Consider the following 19,100-nt stretch of genomic DNA (forward strand, 5'->3'; position numbering starts at 1 on the left):
CTTGTTGATGTATTTTATTTATAATCTCATTTTAAAGTTTTTATCCCACATACTTAACAAATCAGTATTTAAAGTAGTCACAAAAATAATTTTCTGAACCGTCCTCTAAATAATGTCAGAATTGAAGGGAATGTTTCTAGTTATTTCAGACTTAAACCAGTCTGTAAGCATGAAAACCAAATGCTGTCTAAGCCCCTCCCCCCAACACCAAACCCTAAATTTGTTGACAAATCTTGTGCCAAATGAAAACTGTAAGAGAAAATGGAAATGTTCTAATGGTAAGTTTGCAAGATGATGTTGGCACCCTCCTTGCAAAAGTATCATGAAATGTTTCACATCCAGATGTGTTCATGACCTTGGGTTCTGTGTGGCAACCCAAAGTTGGTATTTTCAGAAAGGGAATCACAAGTGCTGATGCCAAAGTTGTGGTCAGTTTTCATGTTTATTCAGAAGTTAATGGGGCACTGAGTTACCACTATTGTTCCTCCCAGTAATAATATTATTTGTGGTGTGATGGATTTTCTTTTAGATGATAATATATGATGGGATCATAAGCTAACTTAATAGCAGTTGGACTGTAAAAGATTGTGTGGAGCGTAGAAGTTATCTTCAAGATAAACTTACTGAAAACCTCTGCTATTTGATACGGCATTTGGTGTTCATTTAGCCAAAAGTGACAAAATCACGTAGTAACTAAAGATGGAGTATTGATGTGGAAGATGGAATTTAATCTTTGTTTCATTGTGAAAGCTGTGTCAGGGATCTGGCTTCTGTCTGATTTTTGTGATTGTTTTGTTTCAACTTTGTAGGCTGAAGGGGACGAGTTACCTCCAGAACATACTGTCAGCCAGTACGAAACATGCAAAATCCGGACAATAAAAGCTGGGACTCTAGAGAAACTTGTGGAGAACCTTTTGACAGCTTTTGGGGATAATGATTTCACCTACATCAGTATATTTCTGTCTACATACCGTGCCTTTGCTTCTACTAAGGAAGTACTGGAAATTCTTGACAGGTAAGAGCCAGTATACAATGGGAACTGAGCCATCATTTACATAATAGGGGGATGTGCTCAGCAATTTCTTCCATTACTTTTAGAGGACATGGACTTAATAACCCGATGGACAGATGTCAAGAGTCCTGCAAAATTCAGAATTTCAGCATAAAGATAAAATGTGTAAATGCGTGCTGCCCACATCCCAGCTGTCATTAAAGCGTAGTCATCAGGCAGCAAAAGTGTGCCGTGTCTGACTGCTAAGGATCCAAACTAGGACCAACGCAAGAAAATTAGTACAGCTTCCCTCTACCCACCCCTCAAAAAAAAAAAAAAGAATGCATGGGCTGCAAAGTCATACCTAGAATAGATTAGTATGTTTTTCTGGATACTGATATTTTTGGACCTACACTCTCCTGTTTGGGGGCTGCTGATTTGAGACAGGGATTGTACAAACATAAGAAAGAATTCACTGTCCCCTTCTAGTACTTGACGTGAACATGCAGTCATAAGTATTTGCAGACAGCAGAAGAACTGGATGATGTTCTAAGAATAGCTTAGGGTAAGACTGTTAAATCACATCTGCTGTATCTGTATAAATGCTTAGAACCCACAAGATTAGTTTTCTCACACTGAATTTAATTGGGACATGATTAGGTCAGAGATGATCTTATTTTGGGAGGAGAATATTTATTGCATTTTCAAAATCAAGTGATATACAGAAACAGTTATTCTGGCCTATAGTAATCAGAACAGAGGAGTAGCATAAGAACTCCTAGCTTTTAATTTTGGCTCTCCCTCTAGGTAGATAAGGAACAAGGCACGGATAAGCCATCTGTGCTTTTCTTTTGTATCAGGAAAGGGGTATGATCCTACTTGCTTTGTAGGGAAGTTATGTGGCTCAATTAATAGCGATGTTGAAATGCCTAAGTGCCAGTCCTGCTGTGATTGTGATAATAGCTGTGGTTGCTCAAGTGCAGTAACTTTGCAGCCAGGTAAGAAGTCAGAGGAGGAAAGAGCAGCCACCCTGGGGAGCAGACCGTACTTTACCTCTCAGTCTGTACTAATTCTGACATAGAGCACGGGGAGCAATACAAATTGACAGTGCATGTATCCAAGAATGTAAAACTGTTGAGGAATTCATTCTTCTGAATGGGTAATTCTTCCTATACCCTCAGTTTTGGATTCTATGTTTTGGGCACAGGTATCTTTGAAGAATAAAATACGAAAGGACAGCAAGTTTGTGGGGGTGCTAGTAACTTCAAAGAGGAGCTGACTTGCCAAGTGACAGTGTGTCGTGAGAGTGTCTTGCTTCCTAAGCCTGTAAATTGCCAAAGAGGCACAGATTTATCAGAGGAGCCAGTAGCTGTGTGCATATAGATTGTCCCTTTTAGCCAGTAATATTTTGTGTATGATTTATTTTACTGACTTTTATAAAAGACACATTTTTAACAGAAAAAGTTGGAATAAATAAATTTTTGTTGCTTTGTGTTTGTGGGTTGTCAGACTGCTCTTGTGAGGTTCTTATGGGTTAACTGACATTATATATCTGGGGAAATTTTATTTTTGTAATCAGTGATAAGTTGAGCGAGTAGCTCAAATACTGTGAATCCGTCAAAGGTGGTTCTAAACCTGAAGATACATGCTTCATTTTTCAATGAAAGGCTCTCAAGTTGTCTTAAGGCAGCTTATTTTGTCTTAAAGTACATTCATATATCCTGTGTAAATGCCCAGAAAACATCTTTATGTGCATTCCCCACGCAGTTCAACAGTAGTTTCCGTTCTTTCTCTTTTACTGAGGTACTTCACTAATGCAAATAAATGTCCCACCTGAGACTGTGACCATTTTATACATCGCTGTACAAACGTGCCTAGAATTGTTGCAACAGCCCCCACCCTGAAGAGACTCTACTGTCAACAGATGATAAACAGTGACATGAATAGGCTATGATGCAGATACTTAGGAGGAGCATACTAAGACAAAGAGAGACAGGGTTTAACTCATAGTGACAGTTTTGGAATTTGACCTGGGTTTTCACATGTTCATATTTTTACATGTCCATACCTGGTTGTTTTTTGCTGTCCTCAGGAGGCAGAAGGCTATCGTGCAAAGAACCATTCATATATTGTGCTTATTTAATTTGTAGAATTATAAAAGATCCTGTGTATCTGACAAACAAGTTTAAAATCTGCTATCAAATCTGTTAAGCTGGGTGATGACCAAAGTGATGTTTTTGGAGAAAAGTTCTTGGTGCTGGGAGGCTGCCTTGGACCCTCGGTGTTGGACTGGCTCTTCGGTCAGTGCTAAGCCCCTGGGCAGGATGAGGAAAGCGGTCTTGTAGCTGTTGGGCTCTTGTCCTCCTGTGTTCTTCTGTGTAGAGGACTTTGTGTGTATGACCTTTGTGTGGGACAGGTCATTATTTCATGTGCAAGTGTGTGGATCTTGGTCTCCTTACCTGGCTGGATTCAGTGGGTGCTCCAGGTGGTGTTGCTCAAGAAGTTGAGCTGTGGGTGCTGCTGGAGGTCTGGATGAGCTGAGGCAAGGGAAGGCACGTTCAGCTGCAGCTTCCCTGCTTGTGGCACTTAACAGGGGACATAGCTCTTCAGAATTGTCAATTCATGCCTTCAGTGACTACTGAAATAATTAAATCTCTGTGTAATTGATGACTGAAGCATTTTAAACTTGAGGTTGGGGCCAAAGGGGGTAATCCATTGCAACAGCAGTCCATTTTACGGTTTAGTTAGCCTTGTTACGGTTTTGATTTTTTTTGTGGTGTTTCATCACTAGCCATGAAAATGTTCAATCTCTGTTAGGCTGCACTGTTAATAAGGATGATGGAAAAGTCTTTTGGGAATCTTGCTTTTGCACTGAAGTTTTTGGAGCCCTCTAGCTAAACGGTTGTGTTTTCTTCACGTATTTTCCCCTAGCAAAAAGAATCATAGCATCCTAGAACTAGAAATGTACAAAATTAGTGAAACGTTGAAGTTGTAAAATCAGATACTCAAAGATCAGGAGTTTGAGAGGGGGGAAGAACTCAGCGTCTTTATGAAGTTCATCATGGGCTTTAGTTTCTACTTCTGTATTGTCTTCTTTAATGTAGGTATTAATGACAGGATTAAAAAAACAGCCTGAAGAAAGTAATTACTCATTCTCTGAGAATCATTGGTCGTAAGACACATAAACTCTTTGGGATCCTGTGAAAATGTCAGCTCCATGCAGTAAAGCTTTCTGTAAATTGTACAGCTAGTGCAATTTAGCTCAGCTAGCTCTGCAATTAAGTTCTTAATATTTCCATATCTGGGAATTACATCTGTAATATTACAATTGGATCGCAGCACAAAAGTGCAAGGCTTACTTACAAGTATTTCTTTCATTTTCTCAGGAGTGTATCAGAGGAGAGAAAACCAGCCTTGATTGGAAAAGAAATTGAGCAGACAGGACTAACTCAGCTCTGAAATGTGCACATAGCCAGTTTATAAGGGATTTCATTTGAGCATTCAGGCAGGAATGAACAGGAAAATAGGTGTCCTCTTCTAAAGATGGTGTGCTTGTTATTCACTGCTGCATTGTTTGCTGCTGACTGAGGGGAGTGATCTTGCACCAGACTTGTGCACTGCTGTGTTCTTGTGGTCTTGATGAAAGTGAGTTCTTGTCCCATTGGGTTTTGGTAACATGTTGGCATGGGAGAAGCCCTGCTCTAGGGAGTGACATCCTTCTGTGGTTGGCTTTGAGGACAGGAAGGGAGAATAAAGGAATTTCAGATACTGCAGCTTTACTTCAAAAAAATAGCCTAAATAATATTTATAGCAGTGTCTCGGGTAAATTTGAGTAGTCAGGTTGTTTAGAGCAGCAGCAAGTCAGGCGTGTAGGTGACTCTAGTCAGCCCTGCTCCCCTCCTCTGATGCTCCTTTAAAGAGGTGAAAATGTCAGAAGAGGGCAAGAAAGCACAGGGGGAAATTCTCTGTAGAACATAACTTTCTTTTCTGAGCCCAATTATGATCTTGCTGGCTTGTGTACCTCTCAGAGCAAGCTATAATGTCTCCTCCAGAGGAAGGGCATGTTGTCAACATTATCCTCATCCTTTTATAATAAATGATAGAATCCACAGGAAATCCTAGGAGGTCACCCCTTTCTTCCCCTCTCACAAATCTGAGGAGTGTAGTGCTTAAGAATCCATAGACGTTTCTCTTGGCTTTTTGAATATCATGGATAATCTAGAATTTGATGGCTTGGGACAAAACATAGATGAAATTTAAGCTATAAAAATTAGACTGATTTACATGCAGATGTGTAGTACGGACTTGTGAAGAAAAGCAGATGTTATAAGGAAAAATAAAATAAATGAATAGTAATAAGAGAAATGAATAGTAATTTCAATTAACCATCTTAGTTTTCATTGATGTAGAATAAGTAGCAAAGAGAGTGCATTTTTGCAACTTTCTTGTTGCTGAACAGAGACTAAAGTAGGTGTCAGTGCATAATCTGTGTTGTATAAGTACTTGTATTTTGTTTTCCAGTGAAGTAAAAAAGTAATGAAAAGGGCACTCTTAAAAAAGCAGTAAGATTTTGGCATTGGTTGTCAATTTTAGTTTCATGTGAAGAGCTTGAGCCCTGTTTCTTATTCCTGGTGATAGAGCAGGGTTGTAGAGTAAGGGAACAATCGTGAATGGCCATGCTGAGCTCTTGTTTGGTCCAAGGGAGAACAGTGATGTGGTCAGATCAAAAAAGGCCCTTTTATCTTTTTAGAGATGAGCAGCCCCTTGACATAGAGTAGGAGGAAACAGCATCTGCATCTCCCAGTTGTAGGACACACTTTTTTTGTGGGAAAGTACACATTGACAAGCTTGCTTCAAAATTCCTGTGTGTGGAAGCTGGGTTGCCTCCCGTGTATTCAGTTTCTGTTGGATTTGCTTTGGATACACCCTTCACTGTGAGTGCTGCAGAACTGCCTGATGTATGCATGCACAAATGCAGATTAGACAAAGAGAGTCGGGGACTCTGGAAAAGTGTCCTTGGAAATCTGGATGTATTGTAATCTAAGTGTGGGGGGATACCTGTTGGTCAGTTGATGTGGTCTGCAGAGTATCCTGTCCAAGCAGTGCAAGTATTAACTAAATTTGGGACATGAAACATTTATTCCATCCAAAAAAGCTGAGATGCATTTCCCTGAGTGACAGAGGCAAGTAGAAAAGCAGATGCTGTATGTACTCAAGAGAAGCTGAAGTGTTAGGGCAGGAAAAAAAGAGAACTTTTTATAGGTGTGAATAATTTGGAATAATGTGTGCTTTTGTTAAATCATTTCACATTGTGGTGAGGTGTGGTGAACTCATCTGGGCAAAACCTTTTTCCTTGCTTGGACCTTACTGTGTTAAAATAAGCTGTGATCTGCCCTGTGAACATGTGAGCTCTGTGGCCATCGGTAGCTCCGAGGAGGCCTTTCTGGGCTGCATGCTGTAATCTTCGTTTCCCACATGGCTGTGGAGGAGTTGGTAGTTTCTCTCTCGCGGTGTGGCAGGACGTCAAAGGGACACGGGTGTGCTTACACTGCCTTTGCTCCTCTTCACGTGATGTGGGGAAGCCGGAGGAAGTCCTCCCAAAGCCGAACACCCATGGCTTTGGTTATGTCACAGCAGGAATTGCATGGTTTCACAGCACTAGGCCTTGCGGTGTTTTTGACTCCCACAGCCCTTGCTGGTGGTGTTGTCACAGCAACACCCAAACCAGCGGGGCAGAGAGGAACACGCCCAAAGGTGGTTTCTGCTCTGTCATCTAGTGCAGTGAGTGGGCTTACAGAAGGTATCAAACAAGGCATGTGAAAAGGTTGAAATTGTTAATGTACAATTCAGAATATTTTAAGACCGATGTAGTTCCCTGTGGTAAGATACTTAGTGGATTTTTAGTGCCACGCTACTTATTGTAACGGACTTTAAATTGGGACCTTTGATAACTTCTGTCTTCAGTAATATCAGAGATGTGCTATTTGCTCTCTGAGTAACTTTTAACACTTCTTGGAGATTGTGAATAAATCTGTTCTTCCCCCCAACTTCAAATTAATTTTTGCTTTTTATTAAAATTGAGACTGGAGCCCTGTTCGTTCTTTTGGCTGGATTCAGCCTATAAAGGTTTTCTTTTAACATAGAGTAGAAGTTAAACTAAACAAAATCTTGGGAATAAGCTGTTATGTTGAAAAGTGAGGGGGATGACTTGTCTTTTCAAAGCTATTTAAGAGTAATTGGACATCCGTATCCCTTTAGTATTCATGGAAGTTTGGCATCTAAATGGAGCAGACAGCTTTGAAAATCTGCCAAGTCTTTAACACTGTATGTTCTGATATTTTCTCTTTGTTTGGTAGAAGTGGGTAGTGAGATTTAAAAAGAAAAAAATCTTGTTGGCATTTTGATGTGAAAACGCTGGATGGAAGTGCCTGGAGAGAGGAAGAAGAGACCAGCTCCTTCTGCCCCTGGTGTGAGATACAGCATGGTGCCTCCTTGGAGATCCTTTGGTATCCCCAGTGTCGCTGGGTGCACTGTGGAATTAACCGCTCACAAGTGTGATGGAAGCCAAAGATGTTTATCTCTCCAGATGAGAGCAGAAGCAGGCCAATTTCCTCTCTTACATATTTTATTTTGTCCTGGTAATCACGTTCCTTGCACTTAAAAATGGGGCTGTGCTGTGCTCGGAACACTTGCATAGAAAGGAGCAACTGGTCCCAATCTTGAGGAGTCCAGAGAAGGGAATTGATATTGTTGGATGGGAGAGCTAGAGCTGATAATGACTGTAAATAGCAAGTTAGTTTTACATTTTCAGTTCATGCCTTTTGCTGGAGAATGGCTTGATAGGGGGTAAATGGAGAGGAAAATGGAGGTAGAGAGGGGACGTTGAAGGAATGGGTCCTTCGGTAGCAGAGCCACATGTTCTGGGACAGCAGCTTTATATGGCATTTGGCTCACTGTTGTTGCTGTAGCATCTATTCTTTCCTTTGTTGTTTTCCTCTATACCAGGTGGTCTGTCTACGTAACTACAGAAGCAATTTTATTGCCATGATTCTAGGTGTGTGTAATTCAGAACACCTTATGGTTCTTACTGAGTGTCTGTGCTTCCAAGTTGCTTGTTTCAATGCTTACAAGCCTTATTTAGGGCTTTGTTTGGGGCTTTTGCAGAGAACCACCTTTTCTTATTATTTCTGAGTTATTAAGAGTATTTTCCTCCCTCTTCTTTCCTTCCGTTATTAACAGAGATGCAGGGGTGCATTTTCTACTCTATTTTCCAGTATTTAAATAATCAGTACCATCCATTACCTTCTGGTCTCATTTGCTTAGTCAGTCCCTTTGAGTGCAGTTTATAACTTTCCAAACGCCAAGCAAGGCTGAAAAGTTCTATGGGCTACAGGATCCTTTTGTTTCTCGTGTCTCTTTTTGTATGCAAAGCATTCATACAAGGCTGGGTAGTGAATGGCTCTTTGTCCGGGAGCTGATGAGAACAGAGCAGTGGAAGTCTGCAGAAACGCTGTTCTTTACATCAGATGTATCATTAACTCCTCCTGACCCGTATTTAATGACCTGTTGTTCATGCAGAGCTCTTGCTTTGAAAGATAGGCGGAGGTTTACATCTGGCAATATAACAAAGTGTTATATTCTTATCCAATTTTGTACTGAAAATTTGCCTGCTCTTTATTACTGTTACACATTTATGTTATAAGAATCAGCTTGTATCTCTCTAGTGGGATTTAAATGCAAATGCCTAATGTTCTGCAAATACATATTTTATATTTCATACAACACTGGGACAATGACACTGGGTCACCTCAATAAATTTTGCTCTAAGAATTAATGGCAAGTTTTGGAAAATGAAAATGAAACTGTAATTGTTATTCAAAACCTGAAGCTTTCTTTGCAGATTTCTCCCAGCAGGGGAAAAAAATGTCTTTTGTCTATGTCACGGTCCACTCGTTGGACTCGTGATGGTTTGTTTGATACGATCTCGAAAGTGCAAAATTAAGGTGACCAACACCAAAGGGGATAGCAGTAATAAACCAGTGAAACTTTATTGTGCTGCCCGTGATGCAGCATGCGATAGAGACAGGTGAAAGAAAGGAGAGAAGTAAAGTAAAGTTTTAGACCGAGGAGGGAAAGAGAGTTATAGTTACCACTGCTGATCTCACGACGTCCTAATGGTCCCGGGTCCAGCTGATGCTGCGTCGTCGATCATTGTGGTCCTTGGTGGGGAAGCTTCCAGTTTTCCTTGTCCAGAAGTCATCCTTTTATGCTCAGTAACACCCCTTGCTCCACCTCCGCCTCGGGGGTCTTCGCCCTTCTCGAACGAGGCCATCGCACATGCGCAGGGAGGGGCGTCCGAGGCATGGTCAGTCTTGGAGGCGGGTAGCCTTCCACCAGGAGGTGTGTTTTGGTATTACAATGAAGCAAAGTTTGTCTAAGGTTCATGATTTCTTCATGGATGTTATGGCAACAGTTGTGATCCATCTTTTTTGACAGTGGCTATGCAGTTATCTCTAACAGCATTGGCTAGGCCCAGGCACTGAACAATAGCACAGCGCTCTTTGTACTGCACGGCTCAGGCACCGCAGAACAGCCCAGCACTGCCTGCACCACACGGGTAAGTGCTCAGGAGAACAGCACAGCACTCGCTGTGCCACACAGTTCTGCATTCAGGAGCCTTGGCACCATGTTCCACTCCAGGGATCGGCAATGCCAAGCAGGCCATTGTTGGGTACCTCACTGTCCATGTCCCTGATGACAATGTTGAGACAATGCTGATCTTCTGACCGACTCTTACAGTCTATTGGCTAAGATGAACTTTAGTCATCTTATCTAGCAGATGGCAGTGGAGAGTGAAATTGCTCCAGCAACAGGACAGGGGCAGCCAATATAGCATGTAATGTAGGTTCTGTCAGCAGCATGTCTCAATTCTGTCCCAGGCTATCTCTACTGAGGAGGCGTCAGCATAGTTCTCTAAATATCCCTCTTATGCTCTTTCTGTATCTTCTTGGTAAAATGTTATGTTACCCAGCGTCATAATATTTGGAAATGCAGGACAATCTACAGGTCTGCAAGAGCAAATATTGAAACGAATAGAGTTAAATTTAATTAAATGAGGCTCAACTTTACACTTCAGCTCAGCAAAGAGTTGGAAGCATTGTTCTTAAAGCTCTTCTCCTGTATTCATTCCACACTTGCAGTAAAGCAGTGGGAAGTATCTCCAATAGTTAATTGCATGCACTTTGAATTGCAAGTGCTATTAATGAATGTTTAGGGTATGACTGAGAGCTGAGAGAGGCCAGGTAGGATTAAGTGTTGAATTTGGGCATAGCCAAGAGTTGGAAAGAAGTTATCTACTCAAATTTACAGCTTTGGTAGTGCCGATCCCAATAAAAGAGAAGTACCGTCAAGGTGAGAAATTGCTTGGGAGAATATAGGAGAAAGCACAGAGGCCACTGATGCACCAAAAAAATTTCAGAGTGAGATTGACAGCCATTCTTGTACCAAGCAGTGGTGGTTCCTCTGTGAATGCTAGTGTTGTGATTCACTGTGACCACCGAGGGATCGAGGTGTTGTTCAGCATGTTTGGAAGCGGATTCTTACCCCACTGTCAGTTTAGCTAAGAATATTTTTCTGTAGATGTTTGGATTAACTCTGTGAAATGGCAATGGCAAAATGGGTTATACTGTATGTACCTCTAAGGACCCTTTCTGTTAAGTCCTTAAAACCTGCACTCATACTTCTGCTGTCTTACAGGAACAGAAGGACTGTTTCAGACTAACTGGGGATCTGGGCCCTTTAAAACATAAGTTTGCAAGTTTCTGTGCATGCGTTATGCCTTTTTTTTTTTTCGAACAGATAAAATCCTGAGATTTCTCAAGTCATCACCACTGATATGGGACCTTAGGTTTAACAAGAGACAACGTATTGGTCAGACTAAGCTATTGGAGTCAAGCAGTCGTGATTTGTTCTCAGCTTTGTCGCAGATACATGGTAACAACTGAAGCAGATAATTTTTTGTTATGTCTACCTGCAGTTTAGTTGGAGAGGCAAGATCTGGTTTTAAATGAGCTGTGTCAGGTAATTCAAGTGGTCTTAGCACAGTATTCTCAAGGCTAAGTAAGCCCAAGCTGACCTCATTATGACTGTGGCTATGCTGCTCCTATCAGAGGGATTACTTGTTTACCTTCATTGGTTTGGGTTTACTTTGCAGTGCAGTGGAATGTATGCAAACCAGTGATCTCTCTCTGCCTCAGCTTCCCCATCCACCGTGGAATTGTCCCGCATTAATCCCTTGTCCTAAGATTGTTGAAACTTAAGTTCTTTATTGTAAAGTATTGTGGAGTTCTGAGATTGTGAACCATGGTAGGGTAGAATATCAATATGAGGGTGGTAGGTGGTGGTGCAAAAAACTTTTATTTACAACCAGATCTGGTGAGAGCAAGCTTGAATTCAGTTACACGTTGACTTTCTGTACAGACCTGGGATTCTTGCGTGTGAAGCCTTAGACTGATACTTCCACCTCTTCTTTTTGTCCTTTGAAACATTTTGGATGACTTTGTTAAGAGTTCTGACATGAACCTGCTGGACACAAACTGGCAGCCCGCTACGTGTTCTCTATCTGATGTTACGAGGATGTTGTAGCACAAGCACTTAAAGATGCACTTACTCTCCTCTGACTGTTCAGATTAATTTCAGGTGCCTGACACCCTTAGTTGGGCACAGAATGCGTAAAATCAGCTTGCCTTATTCTGGACTGTGCGTAATTGTCCACTTTCACTCATGAAAGCTGGCTGTAAGGAGCCATGAACTCCGTTACGGAGCTGTATGTCTGAAACAGGGGCGCTGCCGTTGAAAATGAAGGGCATAATCCTGCCTTCGAGGCACGTGCGCTGCCTGTGTAGGTGAGAGATTTTGCTTTGCACTTTTGGAGTCGTGCCCATGGTTTCCTCTTTCCCAGTGGTAATTTTCAGAGTGCCGTGGGCCCTTCCCACTCGTGACAACTGTGTCAGTAGTTTTGGCACGAGTGGGCACTTGTCACCTCGAAAACTTTGTGGGAAATCACTCTTGGAGTAGGAAGAAATGGCAACTACTAGAGAAAGAGAAGCTGCGTTGGAGAAAGTGGTTGTGTTGCAGCCTCATTGCGCCCTGGAATATTGCTCTGGGAAAGGATGGAGTGCCAACAGGCAGAAAGGGTCTTGGAGCTGTGAGCAAGGAAAATGTTTTGGTTGATTCCTCCTGTGTGCAGGCTGCTTCCTGTAAGTGAACAAATTCGGTTGGAAGAAACTGTCTGTCTCTTGAGGACTTTTTCCTCCTAAGTGAAATAATTTTCAAGCTCCTTAATTTTGCCCAAGTGTTAGATTCCGTATTTGTAGTTTGAGCTTTTTAGTTGTTGATGAGACTTGTATATGAATTACGCTATTTAGGATTTTGCTTTTATTTACAGTAGGAATTCCTCTAAACACCCATCTCATTTTTCAGGTATGGAAACCCAGAGCCTTCAGGCTGTGAAGAGGATGTAAGCCAGGATTCCTCTGAATCCAAACCAGTCCTGGGGACGTAAGTGTGTTTCTTCACTGTTATTTTGCACAGGAAGCCCCAGTCAGGATTCGGTACTGGGGGAGGCTGTGGGCAGCATAGATGTTGCTTCCTTTGAAATTTCAGAGCACTGTTTGCTTGCTTCAAGAGGCTTGTGTGAAGGCCACATATCAACGGTCTGGTAAGATATCCAGCCCTATAACGCAGAGATCTTTCTGTCAGGGAAATTGTCTCAGAATTCAACATGAGATGAACACATCTAGGCCAAGAGTTAGTTGATTAAACAAAGGAGGAGTGTTTGTTTCCCCTGCTTTACCTCTGGTGGTAAATGGTTATGGCTTGTGACTGATTTCATTGTGCATAACAGCAGTGTCTGCAGACCGAAGCTGGGGTTGTTTCAGGCAGCGTGTGTATGCGTGTTTCTTTGCCACTGGTGCCCCTGTGATTTACAGTGTTGCTTTTAGAGTGAGATTTAAATTCTGAAGTCATCCGAATTTGCAAGAAAAAGAGCAAAGCTGTCTTGAAGTGCAGTTAAAGGGGTGAAAAAGGGGTTTGCTTATCCTCCTAGCACCATATGAACGTGGATTTTATCTGTAGACGTCGGGTGTAAAATGTGCCTTAGGTCTTCAGCATTTGTTCTTTGACAGCAGTGTGATCTGTGGTTTGCATGCATTGTGGCAGTGAAGAGTAGCTGCAACGTTATATTTGATTACAGTATGAAGATGCTCTATTCTTGTCAGCGTTACTGAGGATTGTTTTTCTATGAATGTCTCAGCTTCCACCAGTTAAGAAGACCTTAGTTTTTTTATCAGTGCACTGACTTCTCAAGGCGTAACTGAAGAAGAAGCCTTTAGCTTCCTTTTGTTTTGAGGTGGAAGAAAAATGTGGAACTCTTCTGTCATGTCCACATGTCACACAGTCCAATCAAGACTGAGAAATACGCTGCACTGTTTTAATTCCTGAGATTCAGGCAGACTGTCTATTCAGTTCTGTTCTACAATACCGAGCGTGGTCTTCCCACTGCTTACCTCCATGCTTTTCTGATGGCTTGTGTGTTGGGATTAGGGGGGTTTTGAGTCTGGCTTAAAAGGGTTCAAACATCCCCAGTCCAGAAATGTGTCGTTAACATACTGAACACCTTCCTGTCCTCCGTTGTCTGAATGGATTGGTTGGACAGTGAGGTCGCTTTGCCTTCCGTCACTCATGCAGCAACTGTTTTGCTTAACCACCAGAGATAAATTGGTAAAAGCTCCTTGGCTGTGAGCATTTCAGTAGCTGTCTCTGACAAGAAGAGATGTAGAGCTTAATTAATGTCTGTAAATGACACAGGACTCTCCGAGGCTTTAGTTAGAAACACATGTTATCGGTTGTTAGTTTATTTTTTTTTTTTTAGCACTTAGCAAGGACAGCAAGCTAGAAGCTCTACTGATTTGGGCTGTTCTTCTTGCCCCATGAGACTCAACATGGGAGCTCAATTCTCTGATTTTTTTCCTGGCTGCTGTGACAGAGAGCTATCAGTCTTTTCCTCCCGTTTTGCCATGAGAACTCATCAAAGAACAGCTGGTAGTTAAAAATTCATCACAAGCACCAAGAAGGCAGTGTTCTGTAATGGGTAGAGGCAGTAGTAGGCAGCCAGCAGGTTCCCACACTGCCATCGAAAATGAGCTCCAGGATCTCTTCCAGCTTTGGGCAAACCATTTGACTTTCCCCTTTCCCAGTCAGTCCAGGCACAGAATATGAGCTACAGTAGTACCCTTCCTTCAAAACAGATGAAGCATTTGTACTGGGGATGAGGAGAATAATTTCACCAGTGTAAATCAGGTTGGGATTAGTCCCCCAACTGCCGTGTCATGGACCCAAAGGAGCTTGATTATGAGATGGAGAGAGAAGGATTGAAAGGATTGACATTAGTGTCAGTCGGGCTTTGGGCAGAGTGCATCAATTTTTTTTACACCTGGAGGTGAGCATGCAAGTGAGATAGCATTTAGTAGGAGCATGTTTGTTTTATTGTTTTATGCATATTGTACAAATGGATGGAGTCTGTGGTCCTATTCTTGTGGTAGCACAACTTCTGTTAAGTGTATCTGACATAATTTTCATTAATACAGTCAACAGAGCTAATTTTGATACTTTGGCCCTCGTAAGATACCTTTTATGTCTGAATTTGATACCCCTTACCCAACTACTTACTTATAGAGAGCTCAGCAATGAAGTTGTCCACTAAGTAATTTGTCAGGTGTATGTGTTTTAACAGACCCTGTATAAATGTGAATTCACTTTCCTGCCTTAAGAATTTCCATTGCTGTCAGTTGCTTTGGCTGCTTGTCTCTTATATATGATTAATGGTTTCTGGAAAAGAGGTTGGCTTTGTAGTCCTGTCGTGAAACACGTAGTTCTAGTAGTTGAGGTTTTCTCTTGTCCGGGATAATTCCAATATAATTGCATTTGGCCTCTTTTCTCATAAAACAGGAACATGCTATAATTGTGCTCTCGGTTTTTTATGACTTGGAGAACTAAGAGGAAGAAGCATAGAGCCATGTTATTTCTTACCATTAACTCTGTATTCCTCAGAGGAAAAATATCTCATGGGGAAGCCCATGGTCTGTGGCCAGAGATCTTCTGCATTCATTAGAGGTTCCTCTTGTTCCGATGCTTTAAAAATCCACTTGAGACATTAGAAGTGGGGATGCAATTTAAAGAGTTTCCGCTGGTTTGACACAAAAAAATGCTGCAGAAGTTAAAAACAACTGCAGGATAAGAATTTATGACTGTAAATATCTCATGGAGCATTAAAGAAGGAGGTTTTTTTGCAAAGTCTTAGGTATACATGGGAGGAATAGTGTTGTATGTGGTGTATTGTAGGCCCACAGGTTACTACTTTCTGTGTTGAAATTCCTTGTCCTTTTTGTACTTGCAGTAATAAGTTGTGATATATTTTGAGCAGGAAAATGCATGATGTACATAATTTTTAAAATTACTGTTATTTTAGCATTGCACTCAGTGTTTATGTATCTCAGAACCTGCAAGTCCCATGCCAGGGCTTGAGTGTGCTTGTGGCACAATCTCATTTGAGAGCCTTGTGGGAGCTATAAACCTACCCTTGTGTTTCCAAATTCTGGGTCTCAGCCAGCAGTTACACTTGTTGCAGTGACATGTGCTTGTTACTGACCCAAGATCACTTCAGCTATGTTCAGAAACATGCCTTCTAACGATCCATTCTGCCAAGGGGATTTTCCCCATGTCACTTAAGCATCATTCTTGTCATTTTTGGGCTGCTGGAGTGGTCAAAAAAATTATATTTTTCAAAAGGTATTTGACTTAATTACATCTAATGCAAAATGTCTTTGGGGTTTTTTATTATTACTGCCCTTTTCTTTAAAACTGCATTCAGTAATACAGTTTAAACAAAGGTATTGTAATTTTGTAACTTTAAAAGTACACAGGCAGTTTGGACCTTAGAGCTATGAGTAAGCTCTGACCACCACTAAAAGTTTTGTGAGCTTAAAAAAACCTGTCATGCATAACTCTAAGCTTTTTTTTTTTTTTTTTTTTTTTTAGTGTCAGAACCCGCCTTAGCTTTTCATGTTCAGTAGCTGGCTTTCCAAAGTTCTCACTACTGTCAGTCAGTTTATGATAGAAAGTAACAGAAGAATAAAGTCCAGAAAAGATCAGATATTCCAGTCAAATTTCTGAGTTAGATGGACTTCAGCTTGTGTTTCCAGAAATGTGTTGGCATGCCTCTCTTAACTGTCAGATAAGAGAGTTGTAAGGAGTAATTTACTTGACCCTCTATCTACCCTAATAAGGAATTCGTTGTGCTCCTCCTTGCATCATATAAACAAGATTGCCTGGTGCTGTTTCTCAGTTCTGTGTGTTTTTGTATTGAGATGTGACAGAGTTGCCTTCTCATTTTACGTCGTCGTTGTCTTCAGAGTTCTCTATGTTCCCTACATGTTTTTTAGCTTAGGACTTCTGTTGACTTTCAGAGAGAAAAGAGTAGATATAACACACCAAGACATGACAATTCAGGAGAAAACCATACATACTTTAGACACAATAAAAAATTATCAGCATGATGAGCAGCATTAAGAATTAGAGAGGCCCATATGATAGTACACATTACATGAACTGTAGAGAATTTGTGCTGTAATTCAGTTCCGTCTTAGTTTTTAAGTGAGGTTGTGTAGTTCAAACGTGTGGTTTGGTACGTGCAACCTGACAAAACGCAAATGAGAAAAGGAAGTAGAGCAAAAAGAAATAAAGTAGTTTCTTTTGCTCGTGTCTGATGTGAAGACTCTACATATCAGCCAGGAGTCATGGGAAATTAAATAAGATAGTCAGGTCCAAGAGATCTCAAGTATCTCTACACATTCTGGGAAGGGGATCAGCAAGCCAAGCAACTAATGTAGTTTGGGGACTTCAGTCCACCTGAAATGGTTGTGTGTATTGCCTATGAGATAGTTCAAAACAATGCTTTTGGTGATATGACCTGGTCATGGTGATCTCTGTTCAGAGCAGGAGAGTTCCTCAGTTAACTTTCAACTCTCTGTTAAAAGGCTGAGTTTTCTACACAGAATGATCTGTGAAATAACTTGTGCCCCATTTCCCTCCTGCTACTGAGAGGTGGTGTTCCTTTTGATCTCTGGGCAATCCACTGCTAGCAGACAACTATACCCAAACCCCAGACTCCATGAATTTAAAAGGGTGATGTATTAAAGGAGCACAATACTTCTTTCCCAGAAGTTAGACATTAAAGACCTGGCTGCAGAGTCCAGAGAAAGAACCATAAAACCTTTGAAGTATAAAATATCATAGCTGCTTGTATCTTTTGGAAGTCGATAGCTTCACTGGCTACTGAGATGCCTCTGAGTAACGTGAGGGTCCGAAACAGTGCCAAGGCCATGTCACCAAGACGACTTGCTAGGCTTGAGAGACCTGGAGAGCTGATGCATCACATCATGGATAAAAGGTGCTGATTAAAACTTATTGCCACGAATTTTGAAGATTTCTGTCAGTGAAGTTTCCAGAAGTGATTGATTCCTGTTCAGCACACAGAGAAAAATGTCCCGCCTGGCAGTCCAGGCTGGCCTGCAATGTTTGCATTTAGGGAAGATCAGTTTAATGTTAACTGAATATAGTTACTTGAAGACCTTACTCAAACATATAGTAGTACAAACCTGAGATTGCCCGTGGAAGAGATTTTTCAAGAGGCAGATGTTGCCATCGTGGTCCATGCACTCGGACCATGATTTTTTGTTTGCTTGCTTTCCAGACGTCTAACATCAGTACGTTTTCTTGAGAGATACCCTTTAGGCATGTTGGTAGATATAATGGGGAGAGAAGAAAGCATGCCATCTCCCTCTGTACATGGAAATAACTCTTGCATTTGTAGCTAGTAAGAGACTCCGCAGCTAGGGCAAAGGCAATGAGAGGAAATTCTGAGCTGTAAACAGTGAGCCGTGTGCTGATCCCTACATTTACATCACTCCTTCTGATGAAACCAAAGAAAGTTTAAGAACTTTTATAAATCCCAGTTTAGGTTATATTTCTCAAGAAAACTAAAGAGAAAGCGGTAGAACTGGAAAACTGGTCTTCTGGTTGCAGTATGAGGTTTCAAATGGGAATTTTAATGATCTTTCTTTTTTTTCCTGGCTACGTTGTGTACTCACATCCCCAGTGCTGTAAAAGGGAGGATTCTTATTGGAGTTGGGTGAGCAGAATGAGAAGCAGAAACGGTTTATGTAGTACAAAAAGTAAAATATCTTTAAGCCCTCAAACTCTCTCCTCTTCTGCAGTCCCAAGGACCGCTGTGGCTGAGTCCTGAGGCTTTAAAATACTAAATGAGCTGGAGTAACAGTAAAAGTCCTTAGAAGCTTCCTCTTGGAGTATAAGGTTGTGGTTTCCTGCTGCTACTGGATTTGGTTTGCTGATTTGGAGTAGGTTGGTGGTGCTCTCCCTCAAATGAATGACAGGCCACAGAAATGAATCAGAATACTTGGGGCTTTTTTTGTTGTCTTGAATGTCAGCTCCTAGCTGCATCTCCTTTATTATCAAAATGTGGAGTTTATTTGTTATTAACACTTGGCATGTGGCATGATTGAAAACCACAGATAAAGCAACTTGAAGCTGAACTGAAATCTCCTTGTTTCATTCCACAGCAATTGGGTAAAACAGTTCCAATAGAGAAAATTAAGGAACTATTGAGTTACCACATGGCATGTCTTGCTTGTTTACCCCTTCTCTTCTGCATTACAATAGCAGATACCAGAACCTTCAGTGTAATACTGCAGCATTTGGAGTTTCTCATAGTGCTAAACAAACATTGTCCCATGGCTTCTTGTGCATTTAGACCTTCCTGACAGAAAACTTATCTTTTGTTTCCTGCTGAAGTTAACGATCCTGCTGGAAAACAATGTGCACCGTTACAGTACTGCAGGAATAAAACTGGTCCTTGAAACATTTTGCTCCAGGAGAACAGACACCAAAGGAATGTGAGAGAAATGGAAGAAAATTGGCTGAAAGTTTCTGATGCCTGGGAAGTCAGTGGTGGGAAGCAGTTAAGATGCATTTG

The 19,100-nt window shown here is 41.3% G+C and overlaps 1 protein-coding gene across 2 annotated transcripts in view; it reads left to right on the forward strand.

The window, feature by feature from the left end:
* LOC141960858 (ral guanine nucleotide dissociation stimulator-like 1) overlaps nucleotides 1-19,100 on the forward strand; it is an 81,930-nt gene that overhangs the window by 28,627 nt on the left and 34,203 nt on the right. For both annotated transcript variants that reach the window (XM_074907042.1, XM_074907043.1), the window contains exons 3-4: nucleotides 810-1,015; nucleotides 12,473-12,550. In XM_074907042.1, the coding sequence (XP_074763143.1) occupies nucleotides 810-1,015; nucleotides 12,473-12,550 (284 nt within the window). The remainder of the gene's footprint in view (nucleotides 1-809; nucleotides 1,016-12,472; nucleotides 12,551-19,100) is intronic.

Source organism: Athene noctua, chromosome 5, assembly GCF_965140245.1.
Source record: "Athene noctua chromosome 5, bAthNoc1.hap1.1, whole genome shotgun sequence".
NCBI lineage: Eukaryota > Metazoa > Chordata > Aves > Strigiformes > Strigidae > Athene > Athene noctua.